This window comes from Protopterus annectens, chromosome 4.part0, assembly GCF_019279795.1.
Source record: "Protopterus annectens isolate FY-2018-M chromosome 4.part0, PAN1.0, whole genome shotgun sequence".
In the NCBI taxonomy this organism is placed as follows: Eukaryota; Metazoa; Chordata; order Ceratodontiformes; family Protopteridae; genus Protopterus; species Protopterus annectens.
The window spans coordinates 1402930727-1402950054 of record NC_056733.1 but is presented as its reverse complement, the minus strand read 5'-3'; the positions used below and the strand labels follow the sequence as shown (position 1 = coordinate 1402950054).

At 44.3% G+C, this 19328-nt stretch overlaps 1 protein-coding gene across 2 annotated transcripts in view; it reads right to left on the bottom strand.

The window, feature by feature from the left end:
• Nucleotides 1–19328, bottom strand: part of SAR1B (secretion associated Ras related GTPase 1B) — a 654985-nt gene that overhangs the window by 134684 nt on the left and 500973 nt on the right. For both annotated transcript variants that reach the window (XM_044069235.1, XM_044069236.1), the window contains exon 5: nt 10695–10798. In XM_044069235.1, the coding sequence (XP_043925170.1) occupies nt 10695–10798 (104 nt within the window). The remainder of the gene's footprint in view (nt 1–10694; nt 10799–19328) is intronic.

Genomic DNA, 19328 nt, shown 5'->3' with positions numbered 1-19328 from the left:
TGTCTGCCAAGATGCTCGACCGGCCCGTAATGTGCGTCGCTATGAGAAAGCGGTTAGTGAAGATCGCCCATTCCCAAACTCTCATGGCCTCTCGACAAAGTGGGTGGGATCTGGTTCCCCTTTGCTTGTTGATATACCAGACTACGGTCTGTCAACTGCAATTGTCCCCAAGGGAAGAAGGGCTTGGAGTGCTTGCAATGCCAAAAACACCGCTCTCATCTCTAGGACATTGATATGCAACAAGGTCTCTGAATGGGTCCACGTGCCTTGGACGGTTCTGCCCATACAGTGCCCCCCCACCCGAGGCGAGAAACGTCCATGGTCACCGTGGTTAGAGGAGGGGACATAGAAAAGGGGCACCCTTTCTGGAGGTCCGGGGACTGGAGTCACCAGAATAGTGCTTTCCTGCAAACCCTGCTGAGGGGGATGGGTGAACTCAGTGGATGTTGCAGGATGGACCATTGAACCTGCAAGGTCCATTGTAGTACCCTCATGTTCAAGCGCACTAAAGGAAGCAGGTTGATTGTTGCTGCCATGGAGCCTAGAGCCCTCAGGACCAATTCCGCTGGAGGAGCCGGGGAGTGTAGAAGGGCTAGCACGTGGAGCTTTAGTGTTCGAAGTTGGTCCGGAGTTAAGAAGACTTGCAATAGGTTTGTGTTTAGTCTGGCTCCAATGAAGTCCAATACCCGGGTTGGTTGAAGAGAAGATTTTTTGATACTGATTGTGATTCCCAGTCGAGAGGCCAAGTGGAGGAAGTAATCTCTGACTGAACACAGGAGATGCCTGGTGGGGGCGGTCAGGAGCCAGTCGTCCAGGTACGGAAAGACCTGTATTACCTGCAGCCGCAGGTGGGCGCTACAACTGCCAAGACTTTGGTGAACACCCTGGGGGCTGTGGTGAGACCAAAGGGAAGGACCCTGAACTGGTAGTGGCTAGCTCCTAGCCAGAAGTGGAGAAACCTTCTGGATCACCTGTCCATCGGAATGTGGTAGTACGCATCCTTGAGGTCTATAGAGCACATCCAGTCGTTCTCCTGCAGGAGTGGGAGAATGGATTGAATGGTGACCATCCGGAACTTCTCTTTGGCCACTGACAGGTTTAGAAAGGATAGGTCGAGGATTGGTCTTAATTCCCCCGTATTTTTTGGCACCAAAAAGAACCTGGAGTAAAAGCCTGATCCGGATTGGTCTGGGGGGATGTGCTGGATTGCTCTTTTTTCTAGCAGCTGGAGTATTTCTGCGGCTGCTGCCTCCCTATGATTGGGTGGAACATCGGGGAGGCTCGGGGTTTTGGGAGGAAGATTGAGAAAGGGGATCTTGTAACCTCTGGATATGATTCGAAGCACCCAGCGATCTGTTGTAATGGACTCCCAAACTGCTAGGTGCCTCGAGAAACGCCCCTCGACTGCCTCCAGAGTGGAGCAGTCGGGTAACCCTTCAGGGTTGCTGTGCAGGCTGATCAGAAAAGGGTTCTCTCGACCCAAAATTCTTCGGTCCCCCTCTGCCTCTGGGCCGGTGTCCACCCTGTCCTCCTCTGCCTCTGAAGGATGAGGGGTCCGGAGCGAAACGGGACTGTTGAGACTTCCGGAACCACATTTTCTTCTGTCCCTTTTGGTTCCTAGAGAAAGACCTCTAGGGAGCAGAGAAGTGGACTCCGATGGCAGACTTCTTCCCGTCTTTCTCGCTCTGGACCAGCGTGTCGCATACAGTCTTGCCAAATAGCAAAGAACCGTCAAACGGGGCATTAGCGAAGGATGCCTTGAAGGGTTCTGCAAAATCGCAATGGCGGAGCCAAGCATGCCGTCGTAAGACCATGCCCGCTCCGCTAGCTCTAGCGGCCCCTTCCGTGGCATGGGAGAGGAGCCGCATAGAGGTGTTCGAAATGGATTTGAGAGTGGCCATTCGGGCTGAGAATACTTTCTTATCCTCGGCCGACATGGACTCTGGGGGCGACCCGGCGTATTCTTTGATGAGATCCCGCTGGAGTCGTATCACGTGTGCCATATAATTCAGCGACCTTACAGAGAAGGTGGCTGAAGCAAACATCCACTTCCCCAGGCGGTCCATCGTCCAAGACTCCTTGTCTGGAGGATGGATCGAGGAACTCTCCTGGGCTAGTTCCTTTCTAGTGGCGGCCACCACCAACATGGCATCTACAGGAGCATCCTTGCTCCAACACGTCCTATCTGAAGGGGGGCTGAGAATTTTATCAGGTCTCTTAGGAATGGGCTCCACAGTGTCCGGCTCCTTCCATGCCCTGGTAGTAATCAGGTCTACCAGGGGATAGGCGGGAGGGGACACCCAAGAGGTAGATGGGCCTGCGTCAAACGCCTCCAGAAACACAGACTCATCAGAGGAAGGTTTTTGGGCTGACCACCCCCCTGTAATCCGAAGCATTTCCATGATGTCTCCGAAGGAGACGTCTTCGTGGGGTGACCTTGGGGAACCTTCCCCTTCCTCCAAGTCTGTGTCTGTTGTCAAGGACTCAGGGGAGTCCAAGTGCCTCCTCTTGCACTTACGTTTGTGAGGAACCTCCTCGGGGGGGCTATCCGAAGAGGCCTCACCAACCACATCCTGTTCCTCCAAGGGAACTATCTGGGATGTAGGCAAAGGCTGTCCTTGGGGCCGGGTGATGGAAGGTAGGCCCGTCAGAGAGTGTGCAGGGTGGAACCGTAGCAGGAGCCTGGGGCCTCGAATCCCTCGATAATACCCTCTCCAAAACATCGAACGCCGAGGGAGAACTGCTCTCTCTGGGATCCGAGAACCGTCCCCTCGGATCCAATGTGTGGATCGGAGCCAGCGCCGAAGCAATCGGATCCGAAGGGCCAGCATGCTCCCACCGAGATGGAGCCAAAGACACACTGACACCTCCGGATCCGAAGCTCAGCTCTCTGCTCCGAGAGCTCAGATCCAAAAATGGAGCCGACAGACTCGAGGGTGCCGTCGGCGCCGAAGTACGAGGTACTATCGGTGCCGACACTCCCCCGGCTCCCATGCTACCCGGCTCCGAAGGCTCCGAACCCCGGAAGTGGGTCAGAGAAGGAGCAATCGGGGTGAAAAAGGGGGTCGAGCTCCCCCCTGGAGGGGGGGGTCAGGAGCACTCCCATCTGCAGCTGGGCCTGGAGGAACCTACGCATCATCCGGTCCATGTCTGCATCGGACAAGCTTCAAGTTGACCTAGAGTAGGCCACCGAGGTGGGCCGGGATTGCCGCCTCAATGACCTCAAAGGCGGCCGGGTCTCCTCCTCCTCCGGGGAAAAATGAGGTGACTGGAGCTGGGAAGGAGAAGGCCCGGAGGCGCTGGGAGAAGCCGCTTGCTTGGCCGGCGAGGCCGAGGAGGAAGACTCTGCCCGCCGCTTGTGGTACTTCTTTCTTCTCCTCTCTCTCCTAGCTTCCCTCTCCTCCTGGCCGGAGGTGGGAGGGTGAGTCCCGGCCAGGGAAGCAGGGATGGGAGGTGGCACTGCCGCGGCAGGTGCCACTGAGGGAGAGGAGGACGAAGCTGAATCCGAGGGCAACAGTCCAGCCAGAATCAACTTCGACCTCCTGTCCCTCAGAGCCTTGGGGTTGAAGGCTGCACAAATAGTGCAGCCTGAGGAGAGGTGGTCAACCCCAAGGCAGATGACGCACAGAGTGTGGCCATCCGCTGGGGACAGCTTATGGCCGCACTCGGTGCATTTAGAAAAGAAAGCTTTAGGGGCCTCAGACATGCCTAAAGATAAATAACACTAGGCCCAACACAGACACGCCTTCACACACACGGGGGGAGGTAAATTAACTAAATTTAACTAACTTTAACTACAAAACGTTAACAACTAGAAACTAAGGAGCAACACACACACAAAATTTACTGCTAGTATTAAAAATAAAAGGATTTTTCTCACAAAATGATCTACTCCCATGCCTGGAACTCGTTCAGAGCTGCTGACTGAACCGCGGCAAACGAGATCTGAGGTCAGGAAGGGTTAGCAGGGGATTATGGGTAAGGGGGAGGAGCTTGAAGCTCGGATCTTAGCTGTTTGAAGCTGCCGGCTCTGATCCAATATGGATCCGATACCCACAGGTTGATGGACAAATGAAGTTAACTACTTCAGATCTGAAGCTAAATGCACCTTAATGGTGGAATAACTAGCTCTTTTGTCATACAGTTGAGTTAGAAAAATCAACACTTGATCCAAAGGTGCTGTAGTGGGTGGTATGTTCTTTTCATGCACCCGAATGGCGGATGTCTTCCAACTTCCTTTGTAGATGCTCCATGTGGAAGGTTTTTGTGAAGCCTTAATGATTTTCATGATTTGCAAAAGGAAACAATAGCTCTTGGTCATTACTGGCAGTGGAGAAACTAACCAGTTAAACATAGGGACTAGAAGTCCAGAAGAGGCCGTTCAGACCTCTATCAATACAGTACATCATAGAACCGGACAGGTGTTGAGCTAATATGAGTATCAGATGCTCTTCAGACATCTCCGTTAGTCTTCATCAGTGAATACTGTTACATCAGGAATAAATCTGGTGGTCCATACTGTTGAAATAATATGAACACATTTCACATCCACCTCAAAAATGAATGTTACACACTTACCATACTGACAGATCTGTGTTGATAGTTTCACATGCTTTACCTGCAGGACTAAGACAGACTAGTACTTACATGGCTCGTTAAACTTCTCAGCCCACCCTATCCCCTCCTCTTTAATCATAATAAACAGTGCCTGGGGACACAACTCCAGATCACTTCAGCCATGCAAACAGTCAAGCAGCTGTATAAAATAACTCCAAGCTATTTGCCATTTTTAAGTTCTAGTGGTTTTTCATTTTGAGGATTCCCTTTTTCATAGGTCAGCGAGTAACTGTAGCTTCTTCCCCCTTTAAATAATGTTTGGGACTCACTTATATAGCACAAGTCAAGGGACTGTGAGGGGAAAACAGTCTGCGGTGGGGTGGGGTTATGGTGAGTAGGGGAGTGAGAAGAATACAATTAGTCACAATTGCTCCCTGGGAGCAGAATGGCCTTGCTGCCCCCCTCCCATCTCTCTCCCTCTGTTGTCTTGGTGATACTTCCTTTACTAAAAGGCCATCTTACCTTTAAGCTGCTTTCCATTACCTAGCCCTTAGTAGAAAGGCCTGTGTTTGGATGGGTAATTCCTGAAGTAGTTATGAAAGAGAGCAGGAGTGAAACATGTTTTACAGTCTCCATTGTCTGCTATTTGTCCTTCAGATTTTTTTTTAATACACTGTAAGCCTGGGGCCCAAACTATAGTACATTATCTAAAGGTGCAATGAGTAACTGCACTTTGACATCCTTGGGCATGGACAGTATTCTCAGCCAGGACTGTCTTCTAAGGGCAGATCCATCCCAAAATAATGCAGTCACAGAATCATAATCATATATAATAGCACATGTTTCTGCTTGCAGGGTGGTCTGGACTTGCTGAACCAAGATAGTCCTGATGTCATCCTGTACGCCTTCCCCCCACAACCTTCCAGCAGTTACTTCCAAGACACACTTTTGGAATTTAAGAATGTGTGTCCTAAAAGCCAAGACTGATGAAGTGTACACTTTTTTATCATATTGATCTATTTATTTACTTATTTATTTTTGATTACTGGGGAAGTCCGACTGGGATTGATGCTATTTTCAGAGGATGGCTGGGGAAAAGAGCTCCACAATCATTACAGATGTGTGTACAGAAAACATTACAAAATACATGCATACATACATAAAGTATCACAGCAAGTGCTTTTCATTGTACAAAGAGAAAAATGCTGTACACCTTTTACAATTGCAAACATAGCATATTCACTTTACATACATACATGATATTTTTCATTGTGAGTCAGATATGTATGCATGTTAAAACTGTATGTACAGTTCAGGATCTACAGTTGAACTGTCAAACATTGTATGTACTGAATGTACAGTGACTACAAAGAGATACATGTTTAAATATATGTTAGAAATTTGTTAGGATGTTATGTCATTTAACTATTGTAAAAATGGAGTTTTCAATAGTAAAGTACATAACATTAAGTTTGGAGAGGAGGATGTGGTTTTGGATGTTAGTTATGTTTTATAAATAAAATTAGTATACAGAGGAACATGAGACTGAGGGAGAGGGATAGAAATGTTAAGTGAGATAAGGGTGGCTGGGAATGGATAAATATATATGGGACAGGAGGAAGAGGAGGTTAGCGATATATGAGGGAGGAAATTTGTTTACGAGTAGTATTTATATAATATCCTGGAGCTGATCAGGAGCACAGCCAGTTATCTAATAAGTGTTTTTTTTTTTCAGTGATAGTTTAAATACATTTATTTAGTTTGTCTACTTGTTTTAGTTCTAAGGGAATTTTCAAAACAAAGCAAGTCACAGGCCGAATTATTTGATTTCACAACAGAGAGTATGTCTTGCTGACGGATCTGAGGGTTCCGGTTGTACTATAAGGATGTACTGTACATTGTAGAGATGGACATTTTTCATGAGAGTATACTACTTTGTGGGCTATAGGGAGTTGTGAATAAAGGTAATGTGGAGGTTCAAGCCAGTTAAGATCTTTAGGGGTATGCTGTGGTATGTCTTTTGGGGATTATTTGCATCAAATTTGGCAATTCTATTGTAGGCCATTTCTACTTTGGTTCTTAGTGCAGAGAAGAGATTAGTAAAGATAGGAGACTCAAAGTATGTATAGGAGTAGGCATGTCTTTGCTATATTTTTTTAGAGTGGTCAGTAAGACAGCTTTTCACCCTACAGAGGCAGCCTAGTTTCCAGTTTGATTTTTTGATGACCTGGAGGAGTTGGTGATCATATTTGAGATAATTAATATTCTGAGGAGTCTGGTTTGAGGAACACATTCTATTTTTGTGTTATTAGATGACAGGATGTGGAATGAATGTTTTTGTTCTAGGCAGTTTTTTTTATGAATAAACAGCATTAGTTTTGTCTTTTGGGGGTTTATGAATAGGTCCAAGTTATTTAGCTACAATGTGGTGGATGAGGCTTGTTGGATGATGCTTTGCAGGGAGGATAGCATCTGAGCAGAACAAATGAGTGCAGCATCATCTGGACATTGTACTACGGTTATACTACGGTTATCTGTTTGGAATGGAGGTGGAAATGTATATTGTTAACAAGATATTAAAGGGGTCTTAGAACTGATCACAGAAATGCAGACTGGTAGAAAACTGTAGTATTGGTGCCATTTAACAGCTCGTTTCCTATTAGATATCTGTCAAACCAAGTTAGAATTTGAGCACTGACATTTAAAGAAGCAAGTTCATGAAGTTGTTTTTGATAGATTAATGTAGATAGTTAGACCAGTTTGCTATTATTTCCAAGTTCATTGACAGTGTTGGCAAAGGTGAGGAGGGCAGTTGTACTACTATGATAAGGTCGGAGGTCGTGTTGAGTGGGAGAGTTGTTCTAGTCATTTAGGTATTTAAGTTGGGAGTGTATACATTTTTCTAGGATGTTAAATTGGATTGAGAGGATGGCAACTGGTCAGCAGATAGTTAGGTCAGTAGGGTCACCATCTTTATGAAGAGGGGTATGACGCATGACATTTTCTAGATATTAGTGAGCCAGTTTTCTTTTACAGCTCTACTGAGTAGAACAGAGATAGGGAATGCTATGTCTTCTGCTATTTTTAGATATTCTTGTGGCAATCTGTCAGTAGCTAGGGTGGTATGTTTCAAATTTTGTAAGTATTTCTTATTGTCGTGGTGGAGATGGTATTGAGTATGAACTGTGTATTGTTAAGTTTGGGGTTCTGAGATATTGACAGTTGAGACGTTTTTGTTTGGCGAGAGACAAGATTGAGTTTATGAAGTTGTGTGTGTTGAATTATGTTGCTATATTCTCTGGGCTATTTGTTGCTGGAGAGGGAGTTGAGATTTGTCCCTGTGTAAGCAGCTGTTTTATGGATTGGCAGAAGAGTTTAGGATTGTTTTGACTTGTGTTTCGTAGGTTTTCAAATTTTTTTTGTCATCAAGTATATTTATTTAGCCAGGTTCCTTAGAGATCTATAGCCTTGTAGAGATGATAGGTTTTGTTTTGTTTTGTTTTCCATGCATGATCCCTTATTACTAGGAGTTGCTTTGTGCATCTTGTTAGGCAATGTGCAGGTATTGCTCTAACTCTTTTTGTTCTTAGTAGTGCCAGATTAAGTATATTTCAGAAAATTTGGTTGAAATAAAGGACTGCCTTGTCTAGTGACAGTGTTTTTAGGGAGTTCCACCTATGTTCTTTTAAGGTAGAGATATAGTTTTGAATTGAAATTTCTTTGGTTATGGACTTGTTTGTAGGTCACTTGCTGATTAATGCTGAGCTGCTGCCTGTCAATGCAAATAGTAAATTGGTCACTGGCAGTGTCAGATAGGATTCCACTAGCATTAATATTACCAGGATTATTTTTGAGGATCCAGTTTTGTGTGCTTTTCCCTGTTTGAGTTTTTGTGTGCTTAGGTGGCATCATTTACTAGTTGAAAGACAATACATTCAGGTCTCAGGAATTTAGGCTTGTCTGTTTCCAATCAATATTTAGAAAACCTGAGGCTAGAGTTTCTTTATATATGCTACAATGTAGCCAATGCAGAATTTCTTCTAGTGTGGATAGATCGTTTCCAGTGGGATGTAAAGCCTGCTCGCCACCATTATTTGAAGTGTATTATGACCTGGGGTCAATCTCTTTTTATATATCTGGGTATGCAGTAAGATTCTTATAAAAGAACTTACAGGGAGCCTGCACTCTGTAAAATTGGTTGGGCCTCTTGGGAGAGTGAGGCTAGAAGTCTAGCTCCAAGGAGTTTGTCTCAGAGTTCCAGGAGGGCCTCTTGGACTACAAGAATGGCAACATGATTTGGAGGGTTAAACCCTAAAAGCTTTACAGCTCATTTCTAAGAACCAGAGCTACTAAGCTTTCTACTCAATTCATTCTCTCACTTCAGACAAAATATCCAAAATGATTTTCTACCTGGGTGACAGTGACAGGCCAAGGTATCCTTACAGTCTGTATCATAAGCCAACAGGGAGGGGACAGATGAAGTTCACTGTCAAGGCCATCTCCCTCCTCTCTAAAATCTTCAGGGTTATTCATTGTTTCTGGTGAAGCCAAAAATGGTCTTTAGAAAGGACAGATCATTTAAAGAAATTATGGAAAATGGTCTGAAGGGTAAACCTGCAGTCACTGGTAGACCTTTTGGGAATTTCAAATATAGTAGATGCAAAACTTGTAAGTTTATATTAGAAATAGGACCCAACATTAGGATTAATGCCAACACCATCTTTATAAGCAGGCATTTTAACTGTCAAACCCAAAATGTGGTGTATACAGCTAAGTGTGACTTTTGTCCTGCATTTTATGTAGGAAAAACGTCTAGGCGTTTTAGAGACCAAGTTAATGCACATCAGCTGGATATTCAACATTCTAGGGTGGTCAATGCTTTAGCTAGACATATTTGTGAACATCCGGAACACAGATTTAAATTCTGTGTTATTCAGCACATTAGATCAGATCCCCAAGGTAAAATTTTGGATGTGCCTCTTGACATAAGTGAATTAAAATGGCAGCTAAGGTTAGATGCACACCATTTCCCGGGCATCAATGATGCCATCAGCATTGCTCCAATTTTGAAACTTAAACATCTTTTGGGTAGATGAAATATATATATATTTCATTTTTTTTTTTTTTTTTTTGCAGCTAATTGTAACACCTAACAATATATTAACCACAATATTTTTAATATTTTAACATTTTTAAAAAAATTACGTAGGTATGCATGCATTATTTAGTTTTGTATTGTAATTGTTGAATATTAGTCTAGTAATTTCAATGACAGTGGTTTTATTATGTGGTAGTTTGCTTTTATGCATTGTTTCTAAGTGTTCATGAAATGGGAATGTGATTTTTATTGGATTAAAGGTAGAATGGGTGGGTATTTAAATGGATGTATTAAATGTGTTTAATTGTTCTGAAGAAGCCCTGATGGTAGGACAAAACCTAGGTTAACATTGTATACATTTATGACTATTCATAATAAAGTCAGTTTGGTTACTGTTTCTCAAGTAGAATTTGAATTATTAAAGCTTTATTGGTCTAGTTCTAATAAATCTTCTCAATACATCCAAACTTGAATGGCAACAATTCATACACAAATTTGAAGATGCACACATGCTTGTACCACATCTACTCAAGCTCATCATAATGCTAACAAGTACCTCTGTCTCTCTCACACACACAAACTTTTTGTAGGGTATGTTCGCCAGCACTCCTGATATTGGAGACTTCAGTCCTCCACACTCCCTTATTTTATTACTTTTACTCAAAGTTTATTAAACCTCAGAGAAACAGACTACTGAAAGGGAGTGTAAAGCCTGTCTTGTTCTTTCTTAAGAAAATACAAGACTGTTCTACATATATTTGTGACTCCATGAACTGTGACAAATACCTGTCACCCAGAGTAACTGTGGCACAAGGTCTAGTTACCTCAGCTGGTACCTATAAATCATATCACAAATGTTAAAAGCTAATGGATTGTGATCTGAACAACTTAAGGAAATGGACAAGATGGGCTTTACCAGCACATGCCCTTTTCCCAGTTATAACCAAGATAAACAGACAATAATCCTGTCAAGTACAATCTGAAATTTTTATGAAAATGAATAATTTAAAGCAGACTAAATGCCCCTTCATCTACTTACATCAAGTTCCATCTTTGATTCCACCAGTCTTTCGTGGTCTGTACAATCCACGAGGAAAACAATACCATTGATAGCTGGGAGGTAGTTCTTCCACACTCTGCGAGCTGAAATGACAGCAGGACATATTAACAATCTGGAGATACCAAGAAAACAATTCTAAGAATATGTTACAAATGATCATGTGCTCCAGCAAGTTATATCCTTGAAGAGGCAACTTTGCTTATTAGGTACCACCATATAATGCCTATTGCATGCAATACATTTAAATGATGTGATGTCTTCTATGACAGAATTCTCATCACTTGTAAAATGTAGTTCAGTGCATGAAAGAATGTGCATACTGTTTCTAAACTACAGAATACTTAAAACACGTGATCTTTTTTAAACACCTTTATTACATTATCACTTAAAACAATAGGTACACCATATAGGCATATAAAAGAAAACAAACACTATACAAAAGAAAGAAAAGTTGTGTAAAATCTTATCACCATAGATGTCCTTCTCTTCTATATGCTGCAGTATTCATAACATGGAGTCTGCCTCCAGCTGACTAGTTGCCTCCAGCTGACTAGTTAGTCCGGCCAGTATACCAAAGTCTAAATGCTACTGTTAGGTACGGGCGATGGTGCACATCACTTGGAGTACATCGGCTATAAAGAGACATCGGGTATAAAGTGAATGGCAGCACGTACCTACATCAGAACTGAATGCCGCAAAACACCAGCCTGATAAAGGTGAGCAACATGTAAAGTACAGTTGTGTACACTTACCATAAAATGTAGATGTTCGAGTGTCTTCACTGTTGCAGTCATGACTGTAGGGTTCTCCCCTGCCGGCAGGCAGTCCTCGGTCGGCCAGAATCCCAAAGTCTGGGTCCGGCGTCGGCTGCTCAGAAAAGCTCCCTGACGTCAGAGTGCCAGGAGTACAAAGTTGACAGCCGACGCCATGTTCTCCAGTTTGTCTTGCCCCAGATGTCAGGTGTTCCAAAATGAGCAAGATCCCATACCCTTTGCAAATACACCTCAAAGAAGGGTGAAGAAGGGAACCACACAAAAGAAAAAATAAGAGGGGACAAGAGGGAGGGTAACCCAGACTGCAACAGTGAAGACACTCGAACATCTACATTTATGGTAAGTGTACACAACTGTACTATGTTCATCGTGTTTCACTGCTGCAGTCATGACTGTAGGGTTGAATCCCAAAGCAGAATAAAAGGGAGGTGGTCATAAAGTAGAGGGGGCGGCTAAAAGGCCCTGCAAGACAGCAGAAGCAAAGCCTGCCCTAGACAGAGTAGAGAGGTAGATTGTAGTGCTTGGAAAAAGTATGCACTGAACTCCAAGTTGCAGCTTCCAAAATGTCTTCGGTAGGAACTCCCCTGAGAAAGGCAGCTGAAGTGGCAGCAGCTCTGGTAGAGTGAGTCCTTATACTCCCTGGGATTTGCTTTCCATGGTGTGAATAGCAAAATCTGATTCCATGAGCAATCTATTTAGAAATGGTCTGTTTTTAAATGGCTTTACCTTGGGAACATGAAGCATAAGAGACAAACAATTGCTCCGATTTCCTGATGTCCTTGGTTCTGTCCAGGTAAAAATGTAGTTGTCTGTGTACATCCAAGGAATGCAAGATCCTTTCCCCCTTATTTTGAGGACTGGGGAAAAAAGTTGGCAAGTGAATAGTTTGATTTAAAGCCACTTTGGAAACCACCTTAGGCATGAAAGTAGGATTAGTCCTTAAAGGCACCCTGTCTTGATGAAAAATAATATAAGGTTCCACAGCCATGAGAGCTTGCAACTCCGAAACTCTCCTGGCAGAGGTAAGAGCTAACAGGATGGCTGTCTTCCAAGATAAAAACTTGATGTCAGATGTGGCAGCAGGCTCAAAAGGAGGTAAGGTGAGTTTTTCCAAAACATAGTTGAGATCCCAAGCAGGAATGGGTGGAGATCTAGGGGGCCTTAAGTTCTTAGCTCCTCTGAGAAACTGTCTCATGAGCTGATGGGAAAAGATTGGAGGGTCTGTATTACAATGAGCAGAAATAGCAGAGGCATAGATCTTTATGGAAGAGAAAGAGAGACCCTTATGTAAGAGGTCTGTCAGGTAAAGTAAAATCAGAGGAATGTTAGGAATAAGAGGATCAGAATCCTGAGCCTGCATCCAGGAGCAAAATCTTTTCCATTTTCCTGCATAAGATTTTCTAGTGCTAGGACGTCTAGCTTCTAAAATGACATCCATAACCTGCTTGGGTAGGAGAGAATGAATCAAAGATCTGGATTAACCAGGCCGCCAGGCTGAGTGTTTTGACATGGGAGTACAGAACCTGACCCTGGTGATGGGACAGAAGGTTCGGAAGTCTGTGGTAATACCCAAGGGGGCTCCAGACAAAGGTTTTTCAGTGTAGGGTACCAAAACTGTCGAGGCCAATTTGGGGCCAGCAAAATTATCATTTTGGGCTTGTCCTGTTTGATCTTTAATAACACCCGTGGAAGAAGAGGTAGAGGCGGGAAGGCATACCCCGAGAGGTTTCTCCAACTGAATGATAGTGCATCCACTTTCCAAGCTAGTTCGTGGAATGTCCTGGTGCAAAAAATCTGTAGTTGATGATTGAGGTGGGATGCAAAGAGGTCTATGTGAGGACATCCCCAGACTGCTGAAATCATCCTGAATATTTCGGTGTCCAGCATCCATTCGTGTGGGTCTGACAGGTTTCTGCTCAGACTGTCTGCCAGGCAGTTTTGCTTCCCTGGTAGAAACTGAGCTTGAAGGTCCAGTTTGCAAGCTAGAGCTGTTTTCCATAGATTCATGGCTAGTCTGCAAAGGGGATAGGAATGAGATCCCCCTTGCTTGTTTATGTACCACATAACTGTGGTGTTGTCCGTCCGTATCAGTAGCTGTCCTGGTTGTAGAAGATTCCTGAAAGCCCAGAGTGCGTTCTGAACGGCTAACATTTCCTTTAAATTGATATGCAGGTGCTTTTGATCCTTTGTCCAAAGGCCCTGCAGACAGTTGCCCTGAAAATGGGCTCCCCATGCATAATCTGAAGCATCCGTGGTTAGTATCTGAGTGGCTGGAGGCAGACTGAAAGGTTTTCCTATGTTTAGAGTACATGCCTTGGACCACTAAAGGAATTCCTTTTGAAGACAAGGCAAGACGGTGATCTGTATGTCTAAACTGTGGCAATGCTGAGACCATACACTTATTAGGTACCACTGTATTTTCCTCATATGTAGTCTTGCATATGGTACGAGAAGGATGCAGGAGGCCATGTAACCCAAAGCCTGCAGGAATTTCCTTGCAAATAGCCGAGTCAAACTTGCCAAGGTTTCGAAAGTTGAAGCCAGCTGTAATTGTTTTTCGGATGTCAGAAATGTCATCTGGGTTGTTGTGTTTAGAAGAGCACCCAGAAAGGTTATCTGTTGTGTGGGTATCAAATTTGACTTTTTTATATGTTTACAGCGAATCCCAGGAACTTGAGAAGATTTTGAACAAATTCTAGATGCTGGAGTAAGACATCCTTGCTGTCTGCCTGAATAAAACAGTTGTCCAGATAAGGGTAAATTTGAATTCCCTTGAGTCTGCAAAAAGCTACTACTGGAGCCAGGCATTTGGTGAAGACCCTGGGTGCAGTAGACAATCCAAAGGGCAGTGCAGAGAATTGATAGTGCCTCGATCCAGCCTTGAACCTGAGGTATTTTCTGCATTCCTGCCTGATGGGAATGTGTAAATATGCCTCCTTTAAATCCAGAGTTACCATCCATGCATTTTTGGTCAGCATTGGAAGTAGCTGCTGTAGAGTAAGCATCTTGAATTTTGGTATTTCAAGAAAGGTGTTCAAGACTGACAGATCCAGAATGGGTCTCTATGAATTTTGCTTTCTGGGGACTAGAAAGAGCCTTGAGTAAAAACCTCGTCCCATCTCTGAAGTGGAATCAGTTCTATGGCTTTCATAGCCAAGAGAGTTTCCACCTGGTTTAAGACCTCTAACCATCGATGTTTTGGAAGATCCGGCCATCCGCTTGGTCTTGGTAGGGTATGAAAATGGAATTTGTAACCTCTTGAAACAACATTCAGAACCCACTTGTCTTGGGTTATACGAGTCCAATTTAGGTGAAAAAGAGAAAGTTTTCCTCTGAGAGGGGCTTGCAGGCAAGAATTTCCTGCAGCCCAACAGAGGGAGTCATTGAGCCTGTTTTCTATGAGCTTGCGACCTGTCCTCTCCTCCCCTAGGGGTGGAAGCAGTTCACTGTCTTGGTCCAGAAGAGGCTTGCGTTTGAGGCCTTCCTCGGGAGCGTCTGTATCTACCCCTCTGAGGCCTGTCTGAATTGGGAAAGGACCAATTTTTTGTAGGCCAATTCCTACTAAATCTGGGTGGCTGTACTTGCAAGAAATCTTTAACCGTTTGCACGGATTTTGCCTTGTCCTCCCATCTTCTTTATCACCTCTTCAGCCTTGGGTCCAAACAAAACATTATGCTCAACAGGAGCATCCAATAACTTAGCTTTTACTTGATCTGGCAAATTTTGTTCCTTTAACCAAGCATGCCTTCTAATGACTGTACCAGAGGCAGCAGCCATACAAGAAGCCTCCAAGGCATCAATTCCACAGTGTAAACCATGCTTCCCAACTTGTTCAGTGGCATGCATTAAATCATGTAATTCCTTATCATCTGCATAGGCGGAAATGGTAGTTAGCTTTTGTTTCAAAACAGAAGAAATTGCTGGTATTTCAGCATATGAAATTGACAGTTTAAAGCCCTAATAGATAAAGTAGCAGAAGTGTACACTTTTTTGCCCCATCTTTCTAAAGATCTGGAATCCTTCTCAGTGGAAATGGGGTTTTAGCAGTAACGGCCTTAACCCCTTAGGACCCTGAGAAATGGTTTCAGGATCAGCAGTAGGATTCTTGTATAAACACTGGTGGGAATCAGGAAAGTACAGTTTTGTACCTACCATAAATGTAGATGTCCGAGAGGTATGCATCTGCAGTCCTAACATATGGGTTGTCCTGCCTCAGGCAGCCCTTCGGTCGGCCGGATTCCAACGTCTGGGTCTGGCCTCGGCTGATGTTGCACTTCACCCGATGTCATAGCTGCTGTGAATTGGGTATAAAGGCATCAGCCGACGCCATTTTCCTCAGTGTTTCTTGCCCCAGATGCCAGGTGCCCTCTAGGAAGGCTAAATTTGGATAAATGTAAATGATTCCAAACAGTAGAGAGCAAACAATATAAACATGTATATACATATATACAAACAAATACACCATAATAGATTCCCCCAGCTAGCTACAAGATGGGCAAATACCCTAGAGAGTACCACAGAGGGGAAGGAGGGTGGGTAATCCTGACTGCAGATGCATACCTCTCGGACATCTACATTTATGGTAGGTACAAAACTGTACTATGTCCTTCAAGGATGCATCTGCAGTCCTAACATATGGGTAGAATACCATAGCCAAACTGGGAGAGGAGGCACTAAGATGATTATGGTGTAGCTAAGATCCCTTGCAAAACAGCAGTTGCAAAACCTGCTTGGGATCTGGAGTATAAAGGTAGATTATAATGCTTGGCAAATGTATGCACGGAGCTCCAAGTAGCAGCTTCTAAAATGTCTTTGGTAGCCACTCCTCGTAGGAAAGCTGTAGTAGTGGCTGTAGCCCTTGTGGAGTGAGGTCTGATGTTTTCTGGAGATGTCTTTCCATGAAAAGAGTAACAAAATCTAATGCAATTTCCTATCCATTTTGAGATGTTCTGTTTTGAAATTGCTCTTCCTTCCATTCCTGTTGCATAAGCTACCAGAAGCTGGTCAGTTTTTCTGTTGGTCTTGGTTCTGTCCAGATAGTAGCGCAATTGCCTGTGCACATCCAAGGTATGTAGTAGTCTTTCCCCCCTGTTCTGTGGGTTGGGGAAGAATGTTGGTAGATGGATTGCTTGGTTCAATGATACCCTGGAGACCACTTTTGGCATAAAAGTAGGGTTAGTTCTCAAGGACACTCTATCCTGATGGAAGATAAGAAAGGGCTGTACTGCCATTAATGCCTGTAATTCAGAAACTCTTCTTGCTGAAGTGATTGCAAGCAGGAAAGCAGTTTTCCAAGATAAGAATTGTAATTCTGCTGTTGCTGCTGGTTCGAAAGGGGGAAGTGTTAACTTTTCCAACACAAAGTTAAGGTCCCATGTAGGCAAATGTGGCTTCCTTGGAGGCTTTACATTTTTAATTCCTCTCAGAAACTGCCTGAGTAGAGGATGAGAGAAGACTGGAGGATCCATGTTGTATTCTGCTGAAATTGGTGATGCATGAATCTTAATGGAGGAGTAAGACAGGCCATTGTGGAAAAGTTCTGCTAAGTATTCCAGGATGTTAGCTATGTTTGCTAATGATACATTTTCTCCTTTTGCTGCACTCCAAATGAGGTATCTTTTCCATTTGGCTGAATAAGTCTTCCTTGTGGAGGGTCTGCGAGCCTCCAGGATAATGTCTTTAACCCTCTGAGATAAATCTGGGTTATTTTGCTTTATGTAATATTCCAAGCAGCTAGCTGTAGTGTTTTCAAGTTTGGATGTAGGATCTTGTAGTTGTTCTGTGTTAGCAGTAAAGGAACTAGAGGTAGAGGCCATGCGTGTGTCCGAGACATGCTCCTCAGTAGCGGGTACCAATGCTGCCTCGGCCAGTCTGGAGCTATCAGGATGATCCTTGGGTGATCTTCTTTGATCTTCAATAGCCACTTTGTGCATCAAAGGAAGAGGCGGGAATGCATATGCTGTCAGGTTTTCCCAACTGAAGGATAGGGAGTCCACCTTCCAAGCAAGTGGGTGGTATGTCCTTGTGCAGAATTTCCTCAATTGATGGTTGTGTGGGGATGCGAACAGGTCTATTTCTGGTAGTCCCCATTTCATTGTAATGGCTTTGAAGATGTCCGGATGCAGCATCCATTCGTGGGCATCCGTGGTAGTTCTGCTTAAGGTGTCTGCTAGTATATTTTCTTTTCCTGGCACAAATTTGGCCTGGAGTTGAATGTTGAGGTTCAGGGCCACATTCCACAGGTCCATTGCCATCTGGCATAGAGGGTATGAGTGCGTGCCTCCCTGTTTGTTGATATACCACATGACTGTGGTGTTGTCCGTCCTTATCAGCAAATGACCCTGTTGAAGAAAAGGTCTGAATGTCTGAAGTGCCTGTTTCACTGCCAGCATCTCTTTTTGATTTATGTGTAGGTTCAGCTGGTCTTGTGTCCATAGACCTTGTATACACTTGCCCGCCATGTGTGCCCCCCAGCCTAGGTCTGAGGCGTCCGTGGTGATAGTCTGGCTTGGGTGAGGTTTGCGGAAAGGCAGTCCTCTGTTCAACTGACAGGCCTGAGCCCAGCATAGGAATTCTTGTTTCAGGCATGGTATTATTGGAATCTGGGCTTCTAGACTGTGCTTGTGTTGAGACCATACATTCCTTAGGTACCATTGCAACTTTCTCATATGCAGCCTGGCATGTGGAATCAATATTATGCAGGATGCCATGTAACCCAGGGCTTGCAGGACTTTCCTTGCTGTAAGCTGGTTCTGTGTTGTTAATGCCATGAAATAGAGTGGTAGTTGCTTTTGCTTTTCTGCTGTGAGAAATGCCATCTGATTTGATGTGTCCAGTTCTGCACCCAAGAATGTTATCCTTTGGGATGGTACCAGCCTTGACTTTCATGTTGACTGTGTATCCCAGGGCTTGCAGTAGTTGTATAACCTTTTCCAAATCTTTTGTTAATTTGGTCTTGTTGTCCGCTTGTATTAGGCAGTCGCCCAGGTATGGATAAATCTGAATTCCCTGAAGCCTGCAATGAGCAATTACTGATGCCAGGCATTTCGTGAATACTCTGGGTGCAGTAGATAAGCCAAAGGGCAATGCTGAGAATTGATAATGCTCTGGTCCTGCAAGAAATCTGAGGTATCTTCTGCAATCTGGTCGTATAGGGACGTGCAGGTATGCCTCCTTGAGATCTAGAGCCACCAGCCAAGACTCCTTGCCCAGCATGGGAAGGAGTTGCTGTAGGGTCAGCATTTTGAATTTTGGAACAATGAGATATGTGTTCAGAGCGGACAGGTCGAGAATAGGCCTCCATTGGTTTTCTTTTCTTGGTACCAGGAAAAGTCTGGAGTAAAATCCTTGCCCTTGTTCCATAGGAGGTACCTTTTCTATAGCTCTCATCCTTAGTAGATGGTTGATTTGTTCTAGAGCGTTTGTTTTTTGGTTTGGTGGTAGGTTTGGCTTCCCTCTCTTTTTTGGGAGAGTGTGGAAGTGAAACCTGTAGCCTTTGTCTATTGTCTGTAAAATCCATTTGTCTCCTGTAATGTAATGCCAGTTTACGGAAAATAAGGCTAGCTTCCGCCTAAGGGTGCTTCCAGTTGTTCCCTGGTAGGTATCAGAGCCAAGTCATTGTGCCTGTCCTGTGGAAGTGGTCGTAGCTGGATCTGTGGCAGTACTTCTCTGGTTGTTAGGCTGCCACTGACGTCCCCTGTAGGCACCTCTGGATTGACCTCTGCCTCTTGGGTGCCTATTTCTGCCTCTCTGTGCTCTGGAGGTGTCTGGAAAGGACCAATTCTTCGAAGGCCAATTTCTACTAAACCTCGGAGGCTGGACCTGTAAGAAATCCTTGACT